This window comes from Trematosphaeria pertusa (assembly GCF_010094035.1).
Source record: "Trematosphaeria pertusa strain CBS 122368 unplaced genomic scaffold BU26scaffold_6, whole genome shotgun sequence".
Classification (NCBI taxonomy): domain Eukaryota; kingdom Fungi; phylum Ascomycota; class Dothideomycetes; order Pleosporales; family Trematosphaeriaceae; genus Trematosphaeria; species Trematosphaeria pertusa.
Window position 1 is genome coordinate 567,703 of NW_022987217.1, and position 20,036 is coordinate 587,738.

At 53.5% G+C, this 20,036-nt stretch overlaps 4 protein-coding genes across 4 annotated transcripts; 2 read left to right on the plus strand and 2 right to left on the minus strand.

Annotated features, from left to right (window-relative positions):
- Window positions 1–2,582: 2,582 nt before the first annotated feature.
- On the minus strand, window positions 2,583–4,390 carry BU26DRAFT_604104 (cytochrome P450; the record flags this gene model as incomplete). Its single annotated transcript, XM_033835490.1, has 3 exons — window positions 2,583–3,333; window positions 3,388–4,149; window positions 4,212–4,390. 3 exons carry the CDS (start codon window positions 4,388–4,390, stop codon window positions 2,583–2,585), a joined length of 1,692 nt encoding a protein of 563 aa, XP_033684793.1.
- Window positions 4,391–5,250: 860 nt separating this feature from the next.
- BU26DRAFT_390008 (MFS general substrate transporter) lies at window positions 5,251–7,078 on the minus strand (the record flags this gene model as incomplete). Its single annotated transcript, XM_033822690.1, has 6 exons — window positions 5,251–5,434; window positions 5,483–5,834; window positions 5,882–6,021; window positions 6,071–6,146; window positions 6,310–6,405; window positions 6,454–7,078. Coding segments are annotated over 6 exons (1,473 nt in total), but the record flags the coding sequence as incomplete, so codon positions are not given.
- A 1,030-nt stretch (window positions 7,079–8,108) lies between these two features.
- BU26DRAFT_289475 (uncharacterized protein) lies at window positions 8,109–8,536 on the plus strand. Its single transcript, XM_033821617.1, has one exon. It carries the CDS (start codon window positions 8,254–8,256, stop codon window positions 8,500–8,502), a length of 249 nt encoding a protein of 82 aa, XP_033684795.1. The 5' UTR covers window positions 8,109–8,253; the 3' UTR covers window positions 8,503–8,536.
- Window positions 8,537–9,047: 511 nt separating this feature from the next.
- BU26DRAFT_563683 (uncharacterized protein) lies at window positions 9,048–19,092 on the plus strand (the record flags this gene model as incomplete). Its single annotated transcript, XM_033833197.1, has 5 exons — window positions 9,048–9,592; window positions 9,648–16,455; window positions 16,551–16,807; window positions 16,857–18,685; window positions 18,737–19,092. The coding sequence occupies 5 exons, from the start codon at window positions 9,048–9,050 to the stop codon at window positions 19,090–19,092; spliced, it is 9,795 nt and encodes a 3,264-aa protein (XP_033684796.1).
- Between the last annotated feature and the right edge of the window lie 944 nt (window positions 19,093–20,036).

The window sequence follows — 20,036 nt, forward strand, 5'->3', positions numbered from 1 at the left end:
GCCTTTGAGCACCAGTAAAGCTGCGCTCCAGCAACATGAATGCCCTATTGTTTCCTAGCAAGGACTGGTGGCGTTGTTCAGCGCAAGTATACATCGTTACTGAACATCTATGCCGGTCATACCCAACAACGCGAACTACACCCAAGACGAACCAATAGACCACCTCCTCTAGTTACTCATCTCGTCCTCAGTTGCCAAAAACACTCCACATTCCGTCTTCTTTTGCTCCTTCCTCGGCATCGCTTCCCTACTGTTAAAATCCCATGACACTCCAGGACCGCCAACAACTACCCAGTCCCGTAGTACCTTGGAAAGCATCGCGCTCTCTCAACTGCGTCCATAACCGAGCCCACTGCGCTCTAACGCCCTTTTGTTGTTGTTGCCCAAATTGCACCGAGGGGCTCCGGTCGATCGGTGGCGGGATGTTCAATCAGGGCCTATTGCCCTTGGCCTTTATCTCGCTTAGCAGGTTCTGGCCGCTGACCTCGGAGGGCCGGCACATGTTGGGGAATTCCGTACACCGTGGATCTCACAAACCTCGCCTACAGCCATGACGGACCGCCGCCCTGCCTATGAACGCATGGACGATTTGCTTTCGAACTTTGAAGGCCGTTGGGCCGGGGTTACGGAGAGTCAGAGGAAGACTGCCGAGACGTTGCCAGAGGAAAGTGACGCCCACGAACGCAGCGACATCAACGCCTCATGCCACCTGCCCGTGGTTCTGTGATACCCTGTTCCCTTCTCTTAATTTTGGCGTCTTTTGAGTCCTTTTGTGCGTAGGCGTAGTTAGCATAACCTCTATAGGTTGGTGACTTAAAACGAGAGAAATCAATCAATCAATCAACGCCTCGCGGGCCGAGGAGGCCGACCGACGGCGAATCTTGACGACGGCTGAGAAACCTGTTGCGCCAGCCAGACTTAGAACGGCGCGGGGGTTGCGCAGGACTTTATTGCCGAGATGAAAGCCCGATTGCCAGCAGCTGCTGTCACGAACCAGTCGACGTCTCGTCGGGGATGCCGACGGACGGAGTTCTGGGCGTTCAGGAGACAAGTACGATGGGCTCTCACCCACAGTATCGCACCCCCGTTTGCTGATCAAGCTAGGCGCCAGAAAATGGACGAAGAAGCCCGGTCACAGTCAGCGCCGTCAGAGGGGGAGAGCTTGCCGCAGAGCAGTGCACTCAGTGTGATACACTGGAGGCGTCCGTCGTGATTTGTTGGTCGGGTCTGAGTCCTCTCGCCGGTTGTCGGTGACGCAGGATGGGGTAGAATCAGAGCCTATTAGCCGGTCATACGGACAAGCTGGCGTGATTGATTGATTGATTTCTCTCGTTTTAAGTCACCAACCTATAGAGGTTATGCTGACTACGCCTACGCACAAAAGGACTGTTGCATGGAACATCGGGTGGTGCAGGAGACTGCCTACGGGACTGTTCTGAGAAGGCAGGCAATGCCTGCGCGAGGTCTGCCCGTTGGTACTGAGGAGGCAGAGCACGTACAAGCCCGTCTAAATCCTCGCGACGCTGCACGCTCTAAAAGCGCCTTCCTCCCAGGCATACACAGCATCGCAGGTGAACAATGTGTGAGAGAAGCGAGAACGGCAGGCGGCACGCAGAGTCAGGATCGCGGCGTTCTTCCCACGTTACGGCGTGGCAAGGGGTTTCTGCTCGAGCTGCAACCAACCGCCACGGATCATCTGTGCCCCCGTTCATCTGGGCCATGACCAGCCGTACTGCCGCACATGTTGATGCATGGAGGGGTTGAAGCTATTTGAGGTCTACGACCGCTATCGGATGATGGACGTCTCGATTAATGGAAATCGTGGACAGAAGCCCGGTAGACAGCAGTCATCTGCAAGCGCCACTTCTCCTATCTTTTACATCTGGCCGCACATGCTTCCTGCCGTGTATTGTCAAAGGCTCTAAGGCAATACGGCGGTCGGTGCGGCATTCGGGGCGTGGGGAATAAACTTGTCGTGAGTAGTGGACTCCTGTGTCCCAGCCGTCGGGGCAGTTCATCATAATCACGAGCTGGTACAGGCATCAGCTCTCTCTGCGCACGCTGTTCACACTCTGGTCTATCTCCTTTCTAGCCCATGGACTCGGGTCCCCTAGGGCTCGCGCTGGCTGATCTGGGGGTGTACGTCCAGTCATCAACGGTAAGAAACCAGGCGATAGCGGATAGGATCTGGAGCCTAAAGTGACATAGAGGGTGAGTCATCGTTGAGGATTGCACAGCGGAGCGGCTGCAGGTGTGACGGTGTCGTGGCTGCGGCGTACGTTCGAAGCAGACGCGGTTGGGTTTCTCAGTTAGGCATAGCGCTCCGCTGAACACTATGCCTAGTTTGGAACGCTCTTATTATCCCACACCTTAGCGAATACATAGTCTTTGTCTTTCTGTAGCGCTGTAGACTTTATATCTGTATACACGTCGTCGACCCTAGCGTCTTCCGTCTGCGGCATGTGACCTTCAAAGAACTATACGAAGTAGTGCCATACCAGATACCCTTAGGCCTCGCAACGCAACACTACGCGCGGCCACGCCTCTGGGCATACCTTATAAGACCCTGTCCGCAACCAAGCCTAAGTTCTGACATCCGGCACTGCCCCAGTGTTCCTCCGTCGAATTCGAAACGGCACCTTGCCATCCGCCCGTTGAGCCCCAGCCCCATAATCGTCCTCACTCGGTCCGACCTTTCCCTTCCCCAAGAACTCCACATCAAACATCAACACCATGCTCGCCAGAATGAGCAGAATCTCTCGACGCGCAAGATGCCGTCCGAAACAGCCACGTGGCCGCCCACCGTAAGGAATCCAGTGGCCATTTGCAGCCATGCCTTGCATGTCGAAGACTGGTTGAGACGAAGAGGGGTCGCCGGATGGCTTGTGAGGGCGGCCCTCGCTCGTGACAGGATCCTTCTTGCGAGGTCCGCTGGTGGGGTCATTGGGATATGTGAGAAAGCGGTCGGCCCAGAACTCGGTGACGGGGTGCTCGCCATTCGGTCCCTCGTTCCACGCATCGCGATCATAATGCGCGGTTGAAGTCAGAGTAACGATATGAGTTCGCGGAGGCACATTCCATTTGCCGATCTTAACCACCTCCTGGGCTTTGCAGCGGTAGATGTACACGACGACGCGAAGACGCAGGGTCTCGGAGTAGATGGATTGCAGCAGCGGCTGGCGGAGGAGCTTGTCGTGGTCGAAAGTCGTTGATGCAGTTGGAGAAGCGTGGAGTGCAGATACTGCTTCGGCACGAGCGCGAGAGAGGAGAGACGGGTCGTAGAAGGTTTCGAGGCAGGCCCAGAAGGAGGAGGTGAAGGTATTAGCGGTGGCGCTAGGTCTAGTCAGCAAATTCGCCTTGTCTAGCTTGAATATTCGATGAACTTACCCCCACAAAGCTGCCAAATCATCAGCAGCAAGCGCATCCGCATCAAACCCATCAACACGGCGAAACTTCCCCGTTCGGTCGCGGAAGAACTTAGTCCCCCACACCGGATCAAAAGTGTCCTCATCACAGGCTCCAAACTTCTCATCATGCTCGTTAGCAAACCGATGCCAGTCCTTGATATCCGCGAGCAGCGAGTCCCTCAGCTTATACGCCTTCCGGTTAAAGATGCGCGGAACGCCCTTGAGCATGCTCGCCGCACACGCATTATACTTCCACAAATTGCCGCAGAACTCAGGGCAATTTTCCAGAATAAAGCGCCCGCAGATCGTCTCAACAAGAGGGATCGTGGTGTGCAAGGTCATAAACTCGAAGAAGTCCGGGTATACGACCCACTCACTTCCGATCTCCAAGCCTTCAATGTGCGTCTTGAAGCACTCAGCGTACCGCTCGAAGATCTTCTCCATGTTCGAGCTGCGCAGGAAGTCCACAAGAATCTGGTGCAGGAAGAGGTCCACGCGGTTCCGCGCGTTGACGTTGCTGAGAGGATTTGGGTGGGGCTTGAAACCGGAATCATCCTCCCAGATACGGTTGCCAGCTTCCTTAGGGATGCCGCCTAGGTACCGGAGAACGTACCAGTGTGCAGTGGGGAGGGCGCTTGAGGCGTCTTTGAAGAGGTCGACGACGTTGGGAGCGCCGAAGACGAAGACTAAGTCTAGGGAGAGGGTTTTGACGCGGATGAGGCCCTCCTTGGATGCTCGTTGGCTGTGGGATGTTAGCCCTGGAGAAGTTGCATGATTGGAGGATGGGTAAAGTGGTACACTTACAGTGTGTTATTAACAAAATGCGCAGGGGCCAGCAAGTAGGAGAGAGCGGTCCCATACTTGGGAATGAAGCTTGGGTAAGTGGGAGGAAGCTGGGTGCCAACGCGATGGGCATACCTACGGTAGTAGGATACGTAACACAGGATATAGCGAACGATGAGCCACATGAATAGTAGCGTCATTATTGCCCAAAGAGGGTGTTGAGCCACGAAGGGCATTGAGGTGTTAGTAGGAATAGAGGGATGTTTGAAGAATAGGGTGTGTAGGCCCTGCCAACTGCTCGTGGGCAGCACGCTGAGCCAGCCAGAAGTCGGTTTTGCGTTGAATTGCATGTTTGGAGTAGTTGGGAGCGCTCGATCGCGAGGACGAGCGGCGAGACTGAACGTCCGGCCATATTTAAATACTCAATGAGGAAATCCAAGAGATGTGACTTATTGCGGATGACCGGTCACTCAGTGGCTGCGCCGCATGGGGGCGGGAGGCCTGAAACTCTGTTGGCGTTGTGAATGGAGTAGGGAAAGGCAATGCTATAGGTGCTGACATCGCCCCACAAACGCGCCTATCTTCAAACGATTCTGTATGCGAGAGGATGGGCAAGGGGAAGAATCCTTCTGCAAGTGATGTTCTAGTAAAATCCAATGAAAAGACTGCCTGGCCTGTCGATGCAAGGTGAACGCGTTTACGCCTGGCTGCGCGAAGTCCGCTGAAGGCCGTCATATTGCGGCTTTTAGGCGCCAAGACTGATTTGACCGAGCGGCAGTAGTAGTGGGACTTCATTGGCAGCTAATACCATCGTGGACCATGCTAATGTTCATATTTCATTATATCAAGTCTGTGAAATACGAGTTCTATGTGCTTGAAGAAGATGATCGACCCGTAAACAACGCTGGACCCTGGATTATCGAACGCCGCCCAATGCACGAGTCCTTCGTGTCCTTGCAAGAGCAATGCTAAGCGGTCTTAGTGTGCGAGCCGAACCTCAAACATCCCACTCTTTCTTCTCATTGTAAGCAGCGACTTCCCTTGCCTTCAATCTCTCGTCCCTCTCCGCAGCCTTCCTCTTCCTACTATCGAGCTTCTCCTTGTCTTCCCGCATGCGTCGGATAAGTGCGGACTTCTCACGGATCTTGTGGCCGTAGCGGTAGAACACGAGGGGAATGGGAATCATCGCAAACTCTATGAACGAGAGCATGGTAGCGGACCAGTGAGGTCCAAGAGTCTCATACCTATGGGGTGTCAGTACGGAGCCAGCGTAACCAGCGGGGAAGACAAACATCTTGGGGCCTGCAAGCGGGAGCGTACCGCCCATAGCGCTTCGAAGCACTGCGTTACCGGCCAATGCAGATGCGGCGTAGATTCCATAAGAGTGTACGAGGTAGTTCGAGGCATAGATGAAAACGCCGCAATTGCCGGCGCCGAAAGGAATGCCGGCGATCAAGGGTGCTATCCAATGGACATTCGGCGTACAGGTCCACGCGAAGATCAACTCGCCGACCGGAACACATACAGCTGCAATGCAGACGATGCTGACCATGGCCTCTGGGGGCGGTTTACCTGTCTCAGGATCGAGCTTGTGGCTGTTGATGAGGCGGCGGAGGAGGGGTTCGGAGCAAATGGTAACCATACCTATCTCGCATGAGATGACATTTTGGGTTAGCCGGGGAGCAGCTTACCTCCAATACCAATCCCTACATAGCCAAGACCTGTAAGGCCAGCACTCCACCCGCGTAGTTCGCCGAACACAATGGGGTACGATACAAAGCACAGATACAACACTCCATAGACCAGTGCGATGTACACGTTCCAGAAGATACTAGCTAGGGTGTCAGCAGTGAGCAGGATATGCATAGAACTGAACGTACCATATTGGCTCCTTTACGCTCATCTCCAGAGGCCGAACGAGGTTCTCCTTGAGCATTGGGAAGAACTTCTTCTTGTCTGCGAGGGTAGCGACACAGTTAGCGAGCGTTTGGATTGGGAAGGCGAGTAGGGAAGTTAACACTCTAGTGTGCCTTGGCATTTACCCGCTGAAGGCCTTTAGGAAGAGTCTTCAAGAGGTAGAAGCTAAGACAAGCTAGTGTGTGTACCCCGGCGTACATACCGTCGTAGCGCGAATACCAACGGTCGTCGCCCGTCTCTTTACGCTTCTTCGCTGATTTGGCTCGTAGAAGAGCTGGCGCGTAAGTCTCTCCGATGACTAGAAGCGTTAATTAGGCTATCTTGACTTGCTTCGCAGGGGACGTACGGGCCACCATGAACCACGACAATCCCGATCCAATCATAACAACCCAATTTGTCCATCTCCATCCCAGATACTGAAAAACGAATCCTCCGATTACAGGCCCGACGACTGGTCCGTTCATAGGACCTATAGACCAGACGGAAAATGCGAGAGCCCGGTAATCATCGCTCACGATATCGGCGACAGTACCAGGCGCATTGGATATCATAGCTGAACCGGCGATGGCACCGAAGAATCGAACAACTAAAATGGTTTCCAGGTTCTTCGCTAGGGCACATGGAATGATCAACACGGTAAACATGAAGACAGCGATCAGATAAACAGGCCGGCGGCCATACATCTCACTCAAAGGCGCTAGAACGATAGAGCCGAGAGCAAGACCAGCGAGGTAGGTCGTGACGCCCAGAACGATAAGGGTTTTCGATGTAATGTCGAAGGTGCTCATCATGCCAGGGATGCCGCTCGTATACGAGGTCGAATACATTACTACCACGAGGGTAGAGAAAGACATGATGAAAATAATAGTGCCCTTCTTCAGCATGGTCCAGTCTTGGGGGTTTTCGCCGTCATCATCGAAGTCGATTTCATATCGGGGATCTGATGTCGTATTGGTGGTGACAGTGGTGATGTGCGCCAACGACTTGTCGGGTTCTTCCAGTCCGGCATTTCGACTTAGTGTTTGCTGTATGGATTGAATTTCTTCCTCTGAAGAGCTGATGGAGTTGGTTGACGTCGAAGATAACGACGAACGGTCGTCCTCGGTCTCGAGCTCCGAGGCGGTGTCCTTAGAAGGCGCGGCGCTCCCGATCTCCTTCTCGTCGATGTGCATGGCGGGCTCCGCTCTTGGCCCGCATGAAATGCAGAAACGGGATACCGGTACGACAAAAAAAAGCGAGGAAACGAAGGACCGAAGGGAGCAAGTTGAAACAAGAAATTCTATGGCGCGAGAGAGAGGACGAGGCAAGGAAAAGCCTCGCACTTAGCCTATCTCCGATCACCTTAGATCCTTTTGGCGCGGCGCCATTCCGTCTTTCTAGTAGCGCTGCCCGCTTTTCTGCTTGGGCTTGGTGTTTGCGGATCGGCCGAGGTGCAATGGGCGGCGGCATGCCCCCATTCGATCAGGATACCGAAGCCCCGAGCGCTCATTGGCCCCATCTTGTGAATTTTGATGGCGCGATAGAAAACGTTTGGTGTAGTGGACGAATCGTAGTGTGAAGATTTTTGAGCGAGGGAGGAAGGATCACGTGGCGTCGTATTCGGCACGGCAATTGTGCCGGCTAAACTGCACCCAAAATCATTTGTCATCAGATATCAACTTCAGCCCGTCCCGCAGACGTCAACGACGCGTCTTCGCAGTTCATACATCGATACATAGAGTACGTCGAAGCCTCTTGTTCCGTCGCTGGGGAGCTGACAGTCGTAGAACAGATCCAGAAGCTGACCCTAGTCTCCCTGCATGCCACCGTTCGCATCGATCCGCTTTCCTTTCCGTCCTCGAACGCGCCATCTGCATGAAGTATACATTGCCGAGAGTAGGAGTGAGTGCTATCCGTGCTTCTGTCCTAGAACGCAGACGGTGCTTAGGACCTAGATGTGGCAATGCTCGTCAACAAGACTTTGGAGAGTCGCGTACGTCTTGCACCGGAGGACTGCATTTGCTACAGATGAGAGAGCACTATCCTCCGGATATTAGTTCACTCGGCTCAACGACCATGCACAATGCGCCGTGAACGATGTCAGACCTGCGCCGTGGAACAGTACACCCCGAATTTGCTTGATTAGTTTATATCGGGATTTACTTCCATGCGAACTGCGTACATACGGCTAGCCTCGCGCGTTCGGGAAGAGAGGAATTTCTGCCCTCGGCCGCTGGTGTTCGATCACTCCGCTCCCCGTTCAGGACGGCGCAGTCAAGATTTGCGAGCTCTCTCATTGCTGGTCGCTAAGGAAGCCGCGCCCAGCCACCTTTCTTCTCTCATTCAGTCCATGTTGTCCTCTCTTTTCTTTTCAACTCTACTCTCTTACCTTGTGCGATCGTTCTCACTGTTTTAGCTATTCTTCACGCCTCTATATGGCTTTTCAAAGGTGAGAGCATGAAGAGCTCCGAAGCGCGCTGCCTTCATGCGTGGAATTGACCACAGTCCTCTGTCCCTCGCAAGGGCCCCATAGCATGATATGCAGCTATAAACTCTCTCCAACAATGGTCTACTGGTCTCGCGTTCAGGTCACAATCCGTCTGATGCGCTCCCGTCCCTCGATCGCGGATACTTACTTCGAATACCTTGGACCCCACATAGGGAAGCATCACTTCGCAACAGTCCTCCGATGGCACCAACGTCGGGATCCTCCAATCAGCATCGAACAAGGTATTTGCTGGAAGGGGGTTGCGGCTGCATGATGGTCAACCACCGTTCCCTTCATGCGTCCGTCGGAGCGATTAACACATCGACGGAATTCCGCGCACTCGTTCTAGGGCGAAATGGGAAACTGTGTCCAGGAGTTGCTTCAGTGCCTTATCGTTTGTCGAATAGTTTAGCTTAGCGGATTGCATGGGTCAATCCGTGGACGCCATCGGGGCGCTCCCGCCAAATTTCGCGATGCTTGGCACCGGATGGAAAAACGTCCTCCCGAGACACTCTCGTTTGACGGACGGCAGCGGCGTTTCGCCTCAACCTATCGACGACTGCACAACCAGCTTCCGGCACATTTGCGGTCACGCTGCACTTTCTCCTGCGGACTCTTTCGACCTGCCCCGCGCCATTTGGTTGACCGACGGCACGTCAGGCAACGCAGCCATGGCTGCTTCGGGCGGCGCTGCGTTCTACCTCCAGCAGTATCACCACATCGTTCTGCCTCGCGACGTGCCCGGGAGGGAGGAGCAAAACCTTTCCCGGGTCGAGTCGGGTCTTCTCGACCGTCTTGTTTCTGCCGTCAAAGCTTTCACACAATTCGTCGCTTCCGAACACCAGGCGGCCGTGGACGCAGTCCGTCTGGCGCTTTCGACATGCAAAACGCTGAACGTGGAGGGCAAAATTGACAAAGCGCAGTTGCTGAACGAATTCCGACAGCTTGGAGACAGCCATGCTCTCATCCTCTATGTGACGGAGCAAAATGCAGCGCTGCTCGTCTACAATGATGCAAGGTGAGTGGTACTACCTCTAGACCGTCTGGTCACTATGCGCTGACTCCGGACGCAGCGACTCTGGGAAGAGACACATGACTTTTGAGGCGTTCGAGACCTCTGCTTCTTCCGAGAAAGTCCTGGCTTCCAAGGGTGCTCTGCAGTGGGACTTTCCGGGACAGGCCGTGTCCCTTCCTCCCGAAGTCTACACCGACGAAGCGTTTCAAGAGAGTCTTGCGGCCTTTCTCGATCAAGCCAGCGGCGAATCAGTCAAGCAGTTCGCTGCGGTCACATACAAAGCTTGCGCCCCGCTCCCGGAAGTCCGAGATACCGCGGACCCTACTTTGGTGACTAGTATACTAATGGCGATTCTCGAGGCCAATGGTGCGAGTTGCTTTCCTTCACTCCTTCGCAAACGTGTCCGCGATACAGTCTCGTTCGACAAGGCTGATAAGCCATGGCGGAGGTCCCCCTTCTACCTTACTCTCCGAGTAGCCCTGCAACGTCATCTGTACAGGTTACTGGGACCAGACATCGGCAGGCTGTACTACAAGACCATCATATGCATCTTCCTGTCGACCTTCTTAGACAACGCATTTCTGCTTCTGCCGCACGAAGCAACGCATTCTTTACGGCAAAAGCTTGGTCGTCGTCTCAGCAAGCTAGAACTGGACCGCGTTAGGAGCTCACGAGCGACTAAGGACTTCTATGCTCTTGTTTTCAAAGCTCTTGGGCCGCTTTTCGAGAAGTCTCTAGCCTCGGCGACCCGCCTCCTTCAGTCGCAATGGGATGCATACAACAGGAGGACAGGGCGCATCATCCGCCCCCTACCCCGATTTGCGAGTCGACCAGATGTCTACTTGCAGCTCCCGCTCAGTGGAGCGTATCTCACTCATGCCTTTTATTGGAAGGGATCCGGTATGGCTGGTCAAGTGCAGTCACCTGCCGATTTCTTATACCGCTACGAGGATTCCGCTCCCGGTCGACCGTTCCATGCCGTCACCGATCATTACCTGCCCCTCTGCAAATTCCAGGAAGAAGTAATAGAGCCTCTGCTCACACGCGCTGATCCTTCCTTAGAGCCCGAGCTCCGATGCGTACAATTGTCGTCTCATATCGCGTCACATATCTCGACATTCGGGAACGCCTTCCATGACTACCCTGAACTGTTGAGCAGGCAGCTTCTTTCGTTGATGGAATTGTGGGTAGCCATGGACAAAGCTGCCACAACATGTTACCGCCATCTGGCCGACTATCACCCAGGTTTCGAGCCAAGCATGCTCGACGCCCTCCAGCTGCCCTCATTAGATGAACTAAAACGGCTGCACGAGGTGCAGTCATACATAGCGGAACGCCGCCGTGGATGGAGCGGCACCGGTCCGAAGACGATCTTTGCAAAGCCTGAGCAGAAGTCCTTCGCCGCTCGATACTACGACGAAGCATCGGAATCTGCACAGCTGATGGACCTTCGTCGCCGTATTGAATGCAATGCCGAGATGGCACGTGAGGCCAAAGAAGAGGAATGGGACACGAAAAGCTGCATGCACGAAGCGCTTGTAAAGGAAATGGCTTCTTTATCGTGCGTCTTCACTACGGAGGTCGATGACAACGGCTATCCCAGGCGCGTCCACAAAAAGGGCTGCCGCAGGCATAGACTCAAATGGCAAGCCAAACAGATTGAAATTGAGATATTCGAGTACCCCCTGCCGGATCCGGAGCCGGAGGTCAAAGCCGCAATATTCGAATTAGCTTGCCCCAAGGCCTTCGCAGCCTACCGAGACGCATCATGGTTGATCCTGTCCACCTTTGCTTATCCCAACCCAGAGAACCCAAAGAAAGTTTCTCTTCTTCGCGATTACGGTGGGCTACAGGAATATGCCAATGGACTGGAGCCAGGGGTAACCTTGGCGTCGTCCGTCAAATCACACCTGGATTCCCACTACGCCACTTCAAAGTTTCCGGTCATGTTCCATCAGGTCTGTAAACCGTTTGCCCTGAAGCTGGAGTACTACGACACCAATGGCAACGCTTGTGTGGTGAAGGACGTTGAACCCTCCTTTTCACACCTATTTCCATTGAAGCTTCCAAGCTCCTCACCTTTTCAGCCATTCCAGCACTCTGGTGACATCTGGCCTTCTTCAAATGTGATATTGGCGAGCCAGACTAGGTGTCCGCCTGATCTGAATGTCCACGAATTCACGGCGTGGCAAGGGCTACTGATGGGAACCTACTGTCGGTGGCCATCTTTATTGCGTGAACTGGGTTCGGCGAACATAAACTTCTCCACTGATTCAACCTGGGCCGTTGTCTCCAGGCTCATTCTTCAAGCTGGGCCTTCCTCCTCGGGCGACACTCTTCGAGACACCCATTCCATATTCCGGGACGCCCAATTCTGCAAGAAGATCCTTGGCCAAGTTGAGCAGCGTCTTGCCGCGATTCAGCGAAATTGGCGAGAGCCCGTGCAGATGGACATGCTCATATCGATCGTGTTGAAGGTCCTCTCGCTTACTTGCAACAAGAAGATCTGCGCAATATCAATAGGTCTACTCGATAGAGCCCGCGATATAACCCGCGGTTGGTCGATCAGCCTACGATCGATGGGCAACGATCATGGCCATGGACCGTCAATCTTCGCTATCTGGGCGTCAGTATTGTCCAAGAGGACTTTCTACGCCCGCATTGGAAGGCCTGGAAATACCGTAGACGATGAGGCATTGCGATGCTTCATCGGCGCTTCCATTGATCTCCAGAACAATTTAGTTGGGCAGTTCGAAACCTTGCCATACAACGTACGGAACGCAGTTTTGCAAGACTTGATCTCCGCCTATCAATTTCGTCATCATGTCCTAGATGCCGTCGCGGGCAATCAACATGCTCTTCTCGCGGCGCTGAACCATATTTGGCCCGTTCCGCAAGATTGTATGGACCATCCTAGCGAGGTCCAAGTCACTCCAAACTCGTGGTGGACACAACTCATCTTAACGTCTGTGAAGCACGGGGTTACTCGCCACGTGCACTACAATGTGTTATATGGAGCTCTCTTGATCGATGGGCAGCTGCTTGGAGCGCTCCCCCCGGAGTATCGCCGATGGCCCATCATAGATGAGCTTTTTGGCACACAGGGTCTTCAGATTCTGCCGTCTCCGTTGCCTGGCATGTCACTTGTTGTGAACCGTCTCATGCCTTACGGTCATTGGGTCCATGTTGGCTTCCGAGGGGATTCTCTGGTCATTCGAGCCGTACGTCGAGGGGAGATACTTGAATTGATCAACCGGGATTTATTTACGCGATCACAGCGATTTGATCTGCCCGCACCTCTGATCACGGGCTGCTATCACTGGTTAAATCTCAATACTGGCGTGTTAGAAATCCGACAAGACGATCCGTGGAAGTCGAAAAAGAACAACTGGTACCTGAACATTCATACTCGGCGCGCTACGAGGAAGAGTGTGCACGTCCTCGTGGACCCAAACAGCGCTGTTGCGTCCCGAGTGTTCCAGAATTTTCATATGTTCGAATACGCCCGTAACATTACGGTCTACCAACCACCAATCGGCAGCATGAGAGTGGAGCTGAAGCGGCTCGAACTGGATTTCTTCGTCAATCGGGCAGGCCTGCTCCAGAGTCCTCAACTTGGCGCTGTCATCGCGGAGTCCCGCCTACAGGACCCAGGAACCTGGCACGGTTTGAGGAGCAAGATAGTAGTTCGTTCGGTTAAGAATCACTCTAAATTGAGCATTCTGGTACCTATCGGCGAAGTTGAAATTGAGAGGGATGCACAACACGTCGCAATTGTCATCAAAAATACTGGCATCTATCTCAAGTTCACCTTGAATGAGGTTCTAGGCCGCATAGAGTGTCCGGCTGAGCCTCGATTGCTTTATACAAGGGCGCTTTTGCATGCTCTTACGTCCCACTTCTTGCCAGATCGGTTTACCGGACGCACGGGCGTGGAAGAAGCCTTGTACTATCTTCAGACCGGCTCATACCTTCCTTGGACGTCTCTCCCTGCGGAGGTTATGGACATTCTCATACACATGGCGGCACTGACACCGGCTCGAACCTATTACCCCGCTAACCTCAAATGCATGGAAACAGTACACTGGGACCACCGCTTGCCAACTTCGATCCAGGATGATCGATACCGAGGTCTCATCGAGAGAATTTGCCAGAGAAATACCGACCTTTCTCCTTTCACGGCTGCACCGGAAAATAACCAGCGTGCATGTCCCGCTGGCGATCACCATTTGGAGTCTCGTGCCCTGTCACGCATTTATGCTTATCGTGCCAAGGATGACGAGGTCTATCAGACTCGCGACCGTCGCGCGATGACCGATGAACATCGGCACATTAAGCTGACGTGCCAATTGCTCTCGGAGTGGCCTAAAAACATTCTGAATACTCCAGTATTAGGGTCGCTTCTGGAGAAATTCCCAATTATTGGTGGATATGGGCGTTTATTTGACAAAGTTCAGCTTACCGACCTCCTCAACGTTGACTTTGGTATTGATTGGGGTGCGCTTTCCCAAACCGCCATTGACTCGCATGAGAAGGACAAGTATCGCCTAATGTTCATGTTTTCCCCAATGGCGTTCTCCTCCGAGACGCCGATGGAGTTGATACGGGTTCTGATTTCTTTTGCTGTCTTTGCAGAGCTGAAAGAGCTCATTCCGCCAGCAGTCCCCGCGTACAACCGCTTCCAGCTAGGCAGGATTCCGGAGGCCAAAGAACTTGCTGAACTTCTGAAGGATGCCAAGGTGCTCTTCGCGTCAGAGGACCAAGCCCAGGATACACTGCGCGGGCAATTAGCACTTAGGCGGTTGGAGCACGACAAGGAAGCAACTCGAAGCTGCGAACAATTCGTGGAATCTATACTAGCTCAGTGGCCCAACAAAGAAATCGATGCAGACCATCTGCATAAGACTAGCGAGAAGGTATTCGACCGCGATGAAGCCTTGGCCCTTATGCTTCCGGAATGGGGGCGACTTACCGAGAACTTTGAACTTTCCCAGTACCTCGAAAAGGTACAGCTTGTTCTGCTTCGCCACAGCCGCGACGAGCGTGACCAGCCTTTTGACCATTTCGAGAGCATGGACATGGCTCCTCCGCGTCCCCTACTCTACCCTATTGCAATAAAGGGTGGAGAGGCTCCCAGCATACAAGAGTTGCTACAGAAAGGGCTCCCAGGATACACAAATCTCAGCGCCGCTACTTCTCCTTCTCAAGGCACTCCTGCCGTCCTTTCTTCGTTGCCGAATGGGGTACATCAAATGCCTCGTCCCTCTAAAGACACTCCCCGGGAGGTCAAGAACACATTGCCTATCCCCGATGCACCTGCACATATCCAGGAACTTCGTAGAATTATTGCCCCATACAGGCATTCTTCATCCTTGGTGCAGAAGCGATACGGACTAGAACTCGAGCAGAGCATCGATGCGCTAGTCACTCATATAGGCGAGCCGAAGGTCGAGCCGCAACCTTTCAACCCCACAGAGTTCTCAAAGGAGATGTTCCAAGCCAAGGAGCATATACGTCACTGCATGGAACGCATCCGTGGGGCGCTTCAGAATGGGGATAGCTGTGCCAAATGGCTCCAATACGCTGGACTATGGCCAAGGGTGACGCCGATTACTCTCTTGACTGAACTCCGTTCCACTTCCGGTGTTGCATTTGGGAACGGTACAAAGCATGCGCTTGTGGCGCTGGGCTTAGCTATCACGAGCTACCAGCGACTTTTGAGGATAGAGGCTGCGATTCAAAAGGGTGTGGGTCGTCAACAGGGTCGTCAACAGCAAATTCTTGATGAGCGCAATAATCTGGGCCATCAGAACTGGTCTCCGCTGGAGTATGCTGATTGGCTTCTTCTAGAGATCGATAGCGATGTTATGCTGCGGCCCGAACAAGTTGAGGTTGCCCAGGCTACAATATCACCCAGCTCGGGCGAGAACTCGGTCCTGCAGCTCCTGATGGGAAAAGGAAAAACATCATGCATCCTCCCTATGGTCGCGTTAATCCTCGCCGATAAACGAAACTTATTCCGTATCATCGTGCCCCGCCCGCTACTCCTACAATCAGCGCAAGTTTTGCAATCGAAGATCGGTGGCCTCCTGAACCGCGAAGTACTACACATTCCCTTTTCGCGAAAGACCCCGACAGAGCGGGACCTGATGAAAGCATACTTTCAACTGCATAACCACATTCAAAAGCACAGCGGCACCTTGCTTGCGCTCCCGGAGCACGTCTTATCCTTCAAGCTAAGCGGAGTGCAACGGCTGTGCGACGGTCGTCAGGAAGAAGCGAACATGATGATCAAGGCCCAAGCATGGCTTGATAGACATGCTAGGGACGTCCTCGACGAGTGCGATGTCTCACTTGCGATCAGGACGCAGTTGATCTACCCATCCGGCTCGCAGATGACCGTCGATGGTCATCCCCTGCGATGGCAAACCATCCAAATACTGCTGCACCTCATCCGCTTTAACGTCTCGAACCTTCAACGACGCTTCCCTCAGAGCATCGAGGTGGTTAGACGTCCCCTCGGCGGCTATCCCTTGATCTACTTCTTGCGACGGGACGCCGAGGAGCGCCTGATCGCCGAGCTGGTCCAAGCCATTTGTGAGGGACAGACAGCCATCTTGCCATGTTCCGAAGTGTCAGTCGCCGACCGAAAGGATCTTGAGGCCTTCATATCAGAGCCTTTGGTGGATAAAGGAGTGATAAGCAAGGTTACCGAGATGTTCAAGGAAAAGGTCCACCTAATGAACGTTGTCCGCCATCTTCGAGGCCTTTTCGTTCACCGGATCTTGTTGTCGACAATGAAGAAGCGCTGGAACGTCCAGTATGGACTCCATCCCACTCGCGATCCTATCGCCGTACCCTATCAGGTGAGTTGGTGTCGATGCTAGACAAGGCGGGCGCTTCTCATTTTGCGGCCCTGAAGTCTGCCATGCTGTGTAATGCTGCTGCTGACATGCTATAGGCTAAAGGCGTGCCCTCTCCAACTGCTGAATGGGGCCACCCGGATGTTGCCATCATCTTGACCAGCCTTTCCTTTTACTACCAGGGTCTGGACATTGCCCAATTCAAGCAGGCTTTCGAGCAGCTTCAAAAGTCCGATGAACCGAGTATCGAATACGACAAATGGGCAACACGAGATCTCCCTGAAGGTTTGCGCGACTACAATTCCATCAATCTTGAAGATCATTTGCAATTGCGTGAGCTCCATCAATACATCCGGTAAGTTAACCGAAGATATTCATGACTCTTGTTGAACTGACCGCTTCAGCTTCAATGTTCACCTACTCGACTATTACTTGAATGTGTTCGTCTTCCCCAGGCATGCCCGGCAGTTCAGCACGAAATTGCAGGCTTCCGGCTGGGATCTCGTCCTATACGACCCCACCCGGGAGGTGAACTCCAAGACCACCGGGTTCTCAGGGACTAATGACTCTCGACATCAACTACCAATGATGATCAAGCAAGAGGATCTACCAAAACTTGCGCATACCAATGCAGAGGTGTTGTCCTACCTTTTGGAGCTTCGAAATCGCAGATACGTGCGCACGGTCGACAACTTCGGCAAGCGCCTCAGCGAGGAAGGTCTCCTCAAGAAACTATTGAATCCTCATGGCCGCATGACGGCCCCTAAAACGGAGCGCATCCGAGTTCTGATTGATGCTGGTGCCCAGATCCTCGAGCACGACAACAAGAGTCTAGTTAAAGCATGGTTGAAGATCGATGATACAGCCTCAGCGGCTGTCTTCTTCGACGCTCAGCATCGCGCAAGGGTGATCTATGCTAAAGGTGCTGACGTGCCTCTGGTTGCCTCGCCATTCGCTGAAAACTTAGAAGACTGTCTAGTCTACCTGGACGAAAGCCACTGCCGAGGAACAGACCTAAAGCTTCCAGCAACCGCGAGAGCCGCCCTAACGCTCGGTCCACATCTGACTAAGGATGCTCTGGTTCAAGCGGCCATGCGAATGCGTCTTCTCGGCCAGACCCAGTCGGTCACCTTCTTCTCGCCTCCAGAGGTACACCAGAGCATTTTGGATCTCCGAAAGGCTCCTCGAAGCTACCAGCCTACCTCTTCCGACGTCATCCGATGGCTTCTAGAGCAGACCTGTAATAACATTGAGCAGTTAGAGCCGCTGTATTTCAATCAGGGGACGAACTACTTTCACCGGATTCAAGCCAAACTTCGCAACCCGGATTTCCTCGACCTGAATGAGCACCGTGATCGATATCTATCTGTGGTGCAGTCAAAGGAGACTCAGTCGCTGAAGCAGCTCTATGAACCAAGCCACCAGCAGAAGGGCACGGCGAAGGTGTCATCCTTTGACGTCGCACTCCAAGGACACCTGCGGGCGCTATATCAGCGCCGGAAGAACTTCCAAGACCGTGGGCTCGCCGTGCATTCCTCTGCTCTTGAAGAGGTCGAGCAGGAGCGCGAGGTTGAGTTTGAGGTTGAGAGTATCCGCGAAGTCCAACCACCCGTTCATTTCAAGGGTCACAAAGTTTCGAAACTTCATCAAGACATCGAAGAATTCGCTGTCACGGGCCGATTGCCGGCAGGCAGTGATGGGTATGAGCCAATGTTCTGCGCCCTGCAAAAGACGGCCCTGGGCATGAAACACGGTGCTATTAGCGCCGCGAACACGTCCCCCGGCCTCTACGTTTCCACGCAGTTCAGCCGGACTGTTGTTGTCAAGGGAGTAAACGACAACTTCCTCCGCCCTTCGCAATGGATTGTATGGAGTCGCACTGCCCAGCTTGGCCTGCTCGTCAGTCCTGAGGAGGCCAACCTTCTGATTCCTATCCTTCGCGAATACGAGTGGTCATCAGCCGCTCACTTGATTGTCTATGCCGCGCCGGTCACTCGTCGTATGCTCCACTTCAACAACCTCGACTACTACGCTATCCCGGCACCTCCGGCAGACTTCAAGGTCCCGGCATGGTTGAAGGTTGAGTTGGGGCTCTTCTCTGGACGTTTGTACTTCGATTGGGACGAATATCAGACATTGCTCGGGTACCTTGGGATCTCCACGAAGGGCAACCCAAGCGAGGAACACGTGGTCACGCGTCGAGAGGCTTTTGCGAAGAAGCCCCTCACATTTCGTAAGCCTAGAACCTCTATTTATCTAACCCCATTGCTAACCTTTTCTTTAGTGCACGAGTGGCTCGCCGTTCGTCGCAAAGGGCAAGACTTCGAACACACGCCAATGGGATTCATCACGACTGGCAAGCCTCTGTTATCGGATCATCCATTCTTCCTCACCGGCACCCAGGAGAACGCAGAGCTTGAGTCCGCGATGAATGCCGCCGCAATTGCTGCGCGGCAAGCCGAAGATGAGGAGTCGGAAGATGGTGATGATGGCAATGAGAATGATCATCTCTTCCACACCGAGGATGATGGGGTTGATGAGGCTGTCTATGAGGAGGATGATTTCGACGAGGACAATACGTTCTTCGATGGCCGCGAATATGTCGAGAAAACGGAGGAGCAGACTGAGGAGAATGAGTAGGGCTGCGCGCTGAGGACGGAGAGATGGTGGACGGATAGTCAAGGGCATTGTAAAAGTAGTATGAATCTCATCATGCTGACCAATGGTCAAGCTCTAGAATTATGTCTACCGTCGCTGAAGTGTAGGTGCCTGAACGCAAATGGCTTCCACAGGCTGCGTACTCAGTCCGTCTTCTCACTCTGAATTCTGTCATCGGTGGCAATAACGCAGGCCTTCCGGAACCTAAATCTTCTATACTAGAAACCCCTCACCACTCCCTTCCCCTCGTTGCACTTGCCGAGAATTCTGAACCCGGAGAGCATTAGCACTTGAGCATCATGTCATCTCAAACTTGGATTCGGCCGATGGAGATCTAGCAAAAGGTACCGTATCCGGACAGTGGAGACTACTGATTCAAATGCCCATGCAGGCAAAGGAAACAATACGCATAACCCAATTTATCCAGCAGCGACAGGCTCTAATATGCTCAACCAGCCAATCCTACATACGTCATACCCCCCAAAGCCTTCTTTCTGTCCCCCACCTTCACCGCGTGCCGCTGACTAAGCGATCGCTTGGCGCACCGTGCGCCTTCCTCTATTTATTCTCGCGCGCCCCGCTCCTTCTCACCTTTTCTTCTTCGCCCCACCTTCGCCCACGGCAGGCTCGCCCTAGCTGCCGTCTTGTCAACTGCACGGCGGGGTCCTATTTGACTGGATTAATGTAAGTTTCTCTTTAGTATACCTATGAAGGATGTTACTGACTCTTTTGCAGTCGCCGGTCGGATAGTATTTTGACCTGCTTGATTGGCCTTGTAAGTCCACTTTCGATGCTTGAGGGACTTCTCTTACCTCCCCGCAGGCGTCGTCAGACAGCAGCTCTTCGGAGCTTTCAGTTCTACGGAGCTTCATTCGGGGCGTAGCCACGAATTTCTTTGAGAAAGGACCCCAAACGGATGGGGGCTC

Bases quoted from the DNA above. Each gene is read 5' to 3' on its own strand.
- BU26DRAFT_289475 (XM_033821617.1), top strand. From the start codon at position 8,254: ATGCGAACTGCGTACATACGGCTAGCCTCGCGCGTTCGGGAAGAGAGG.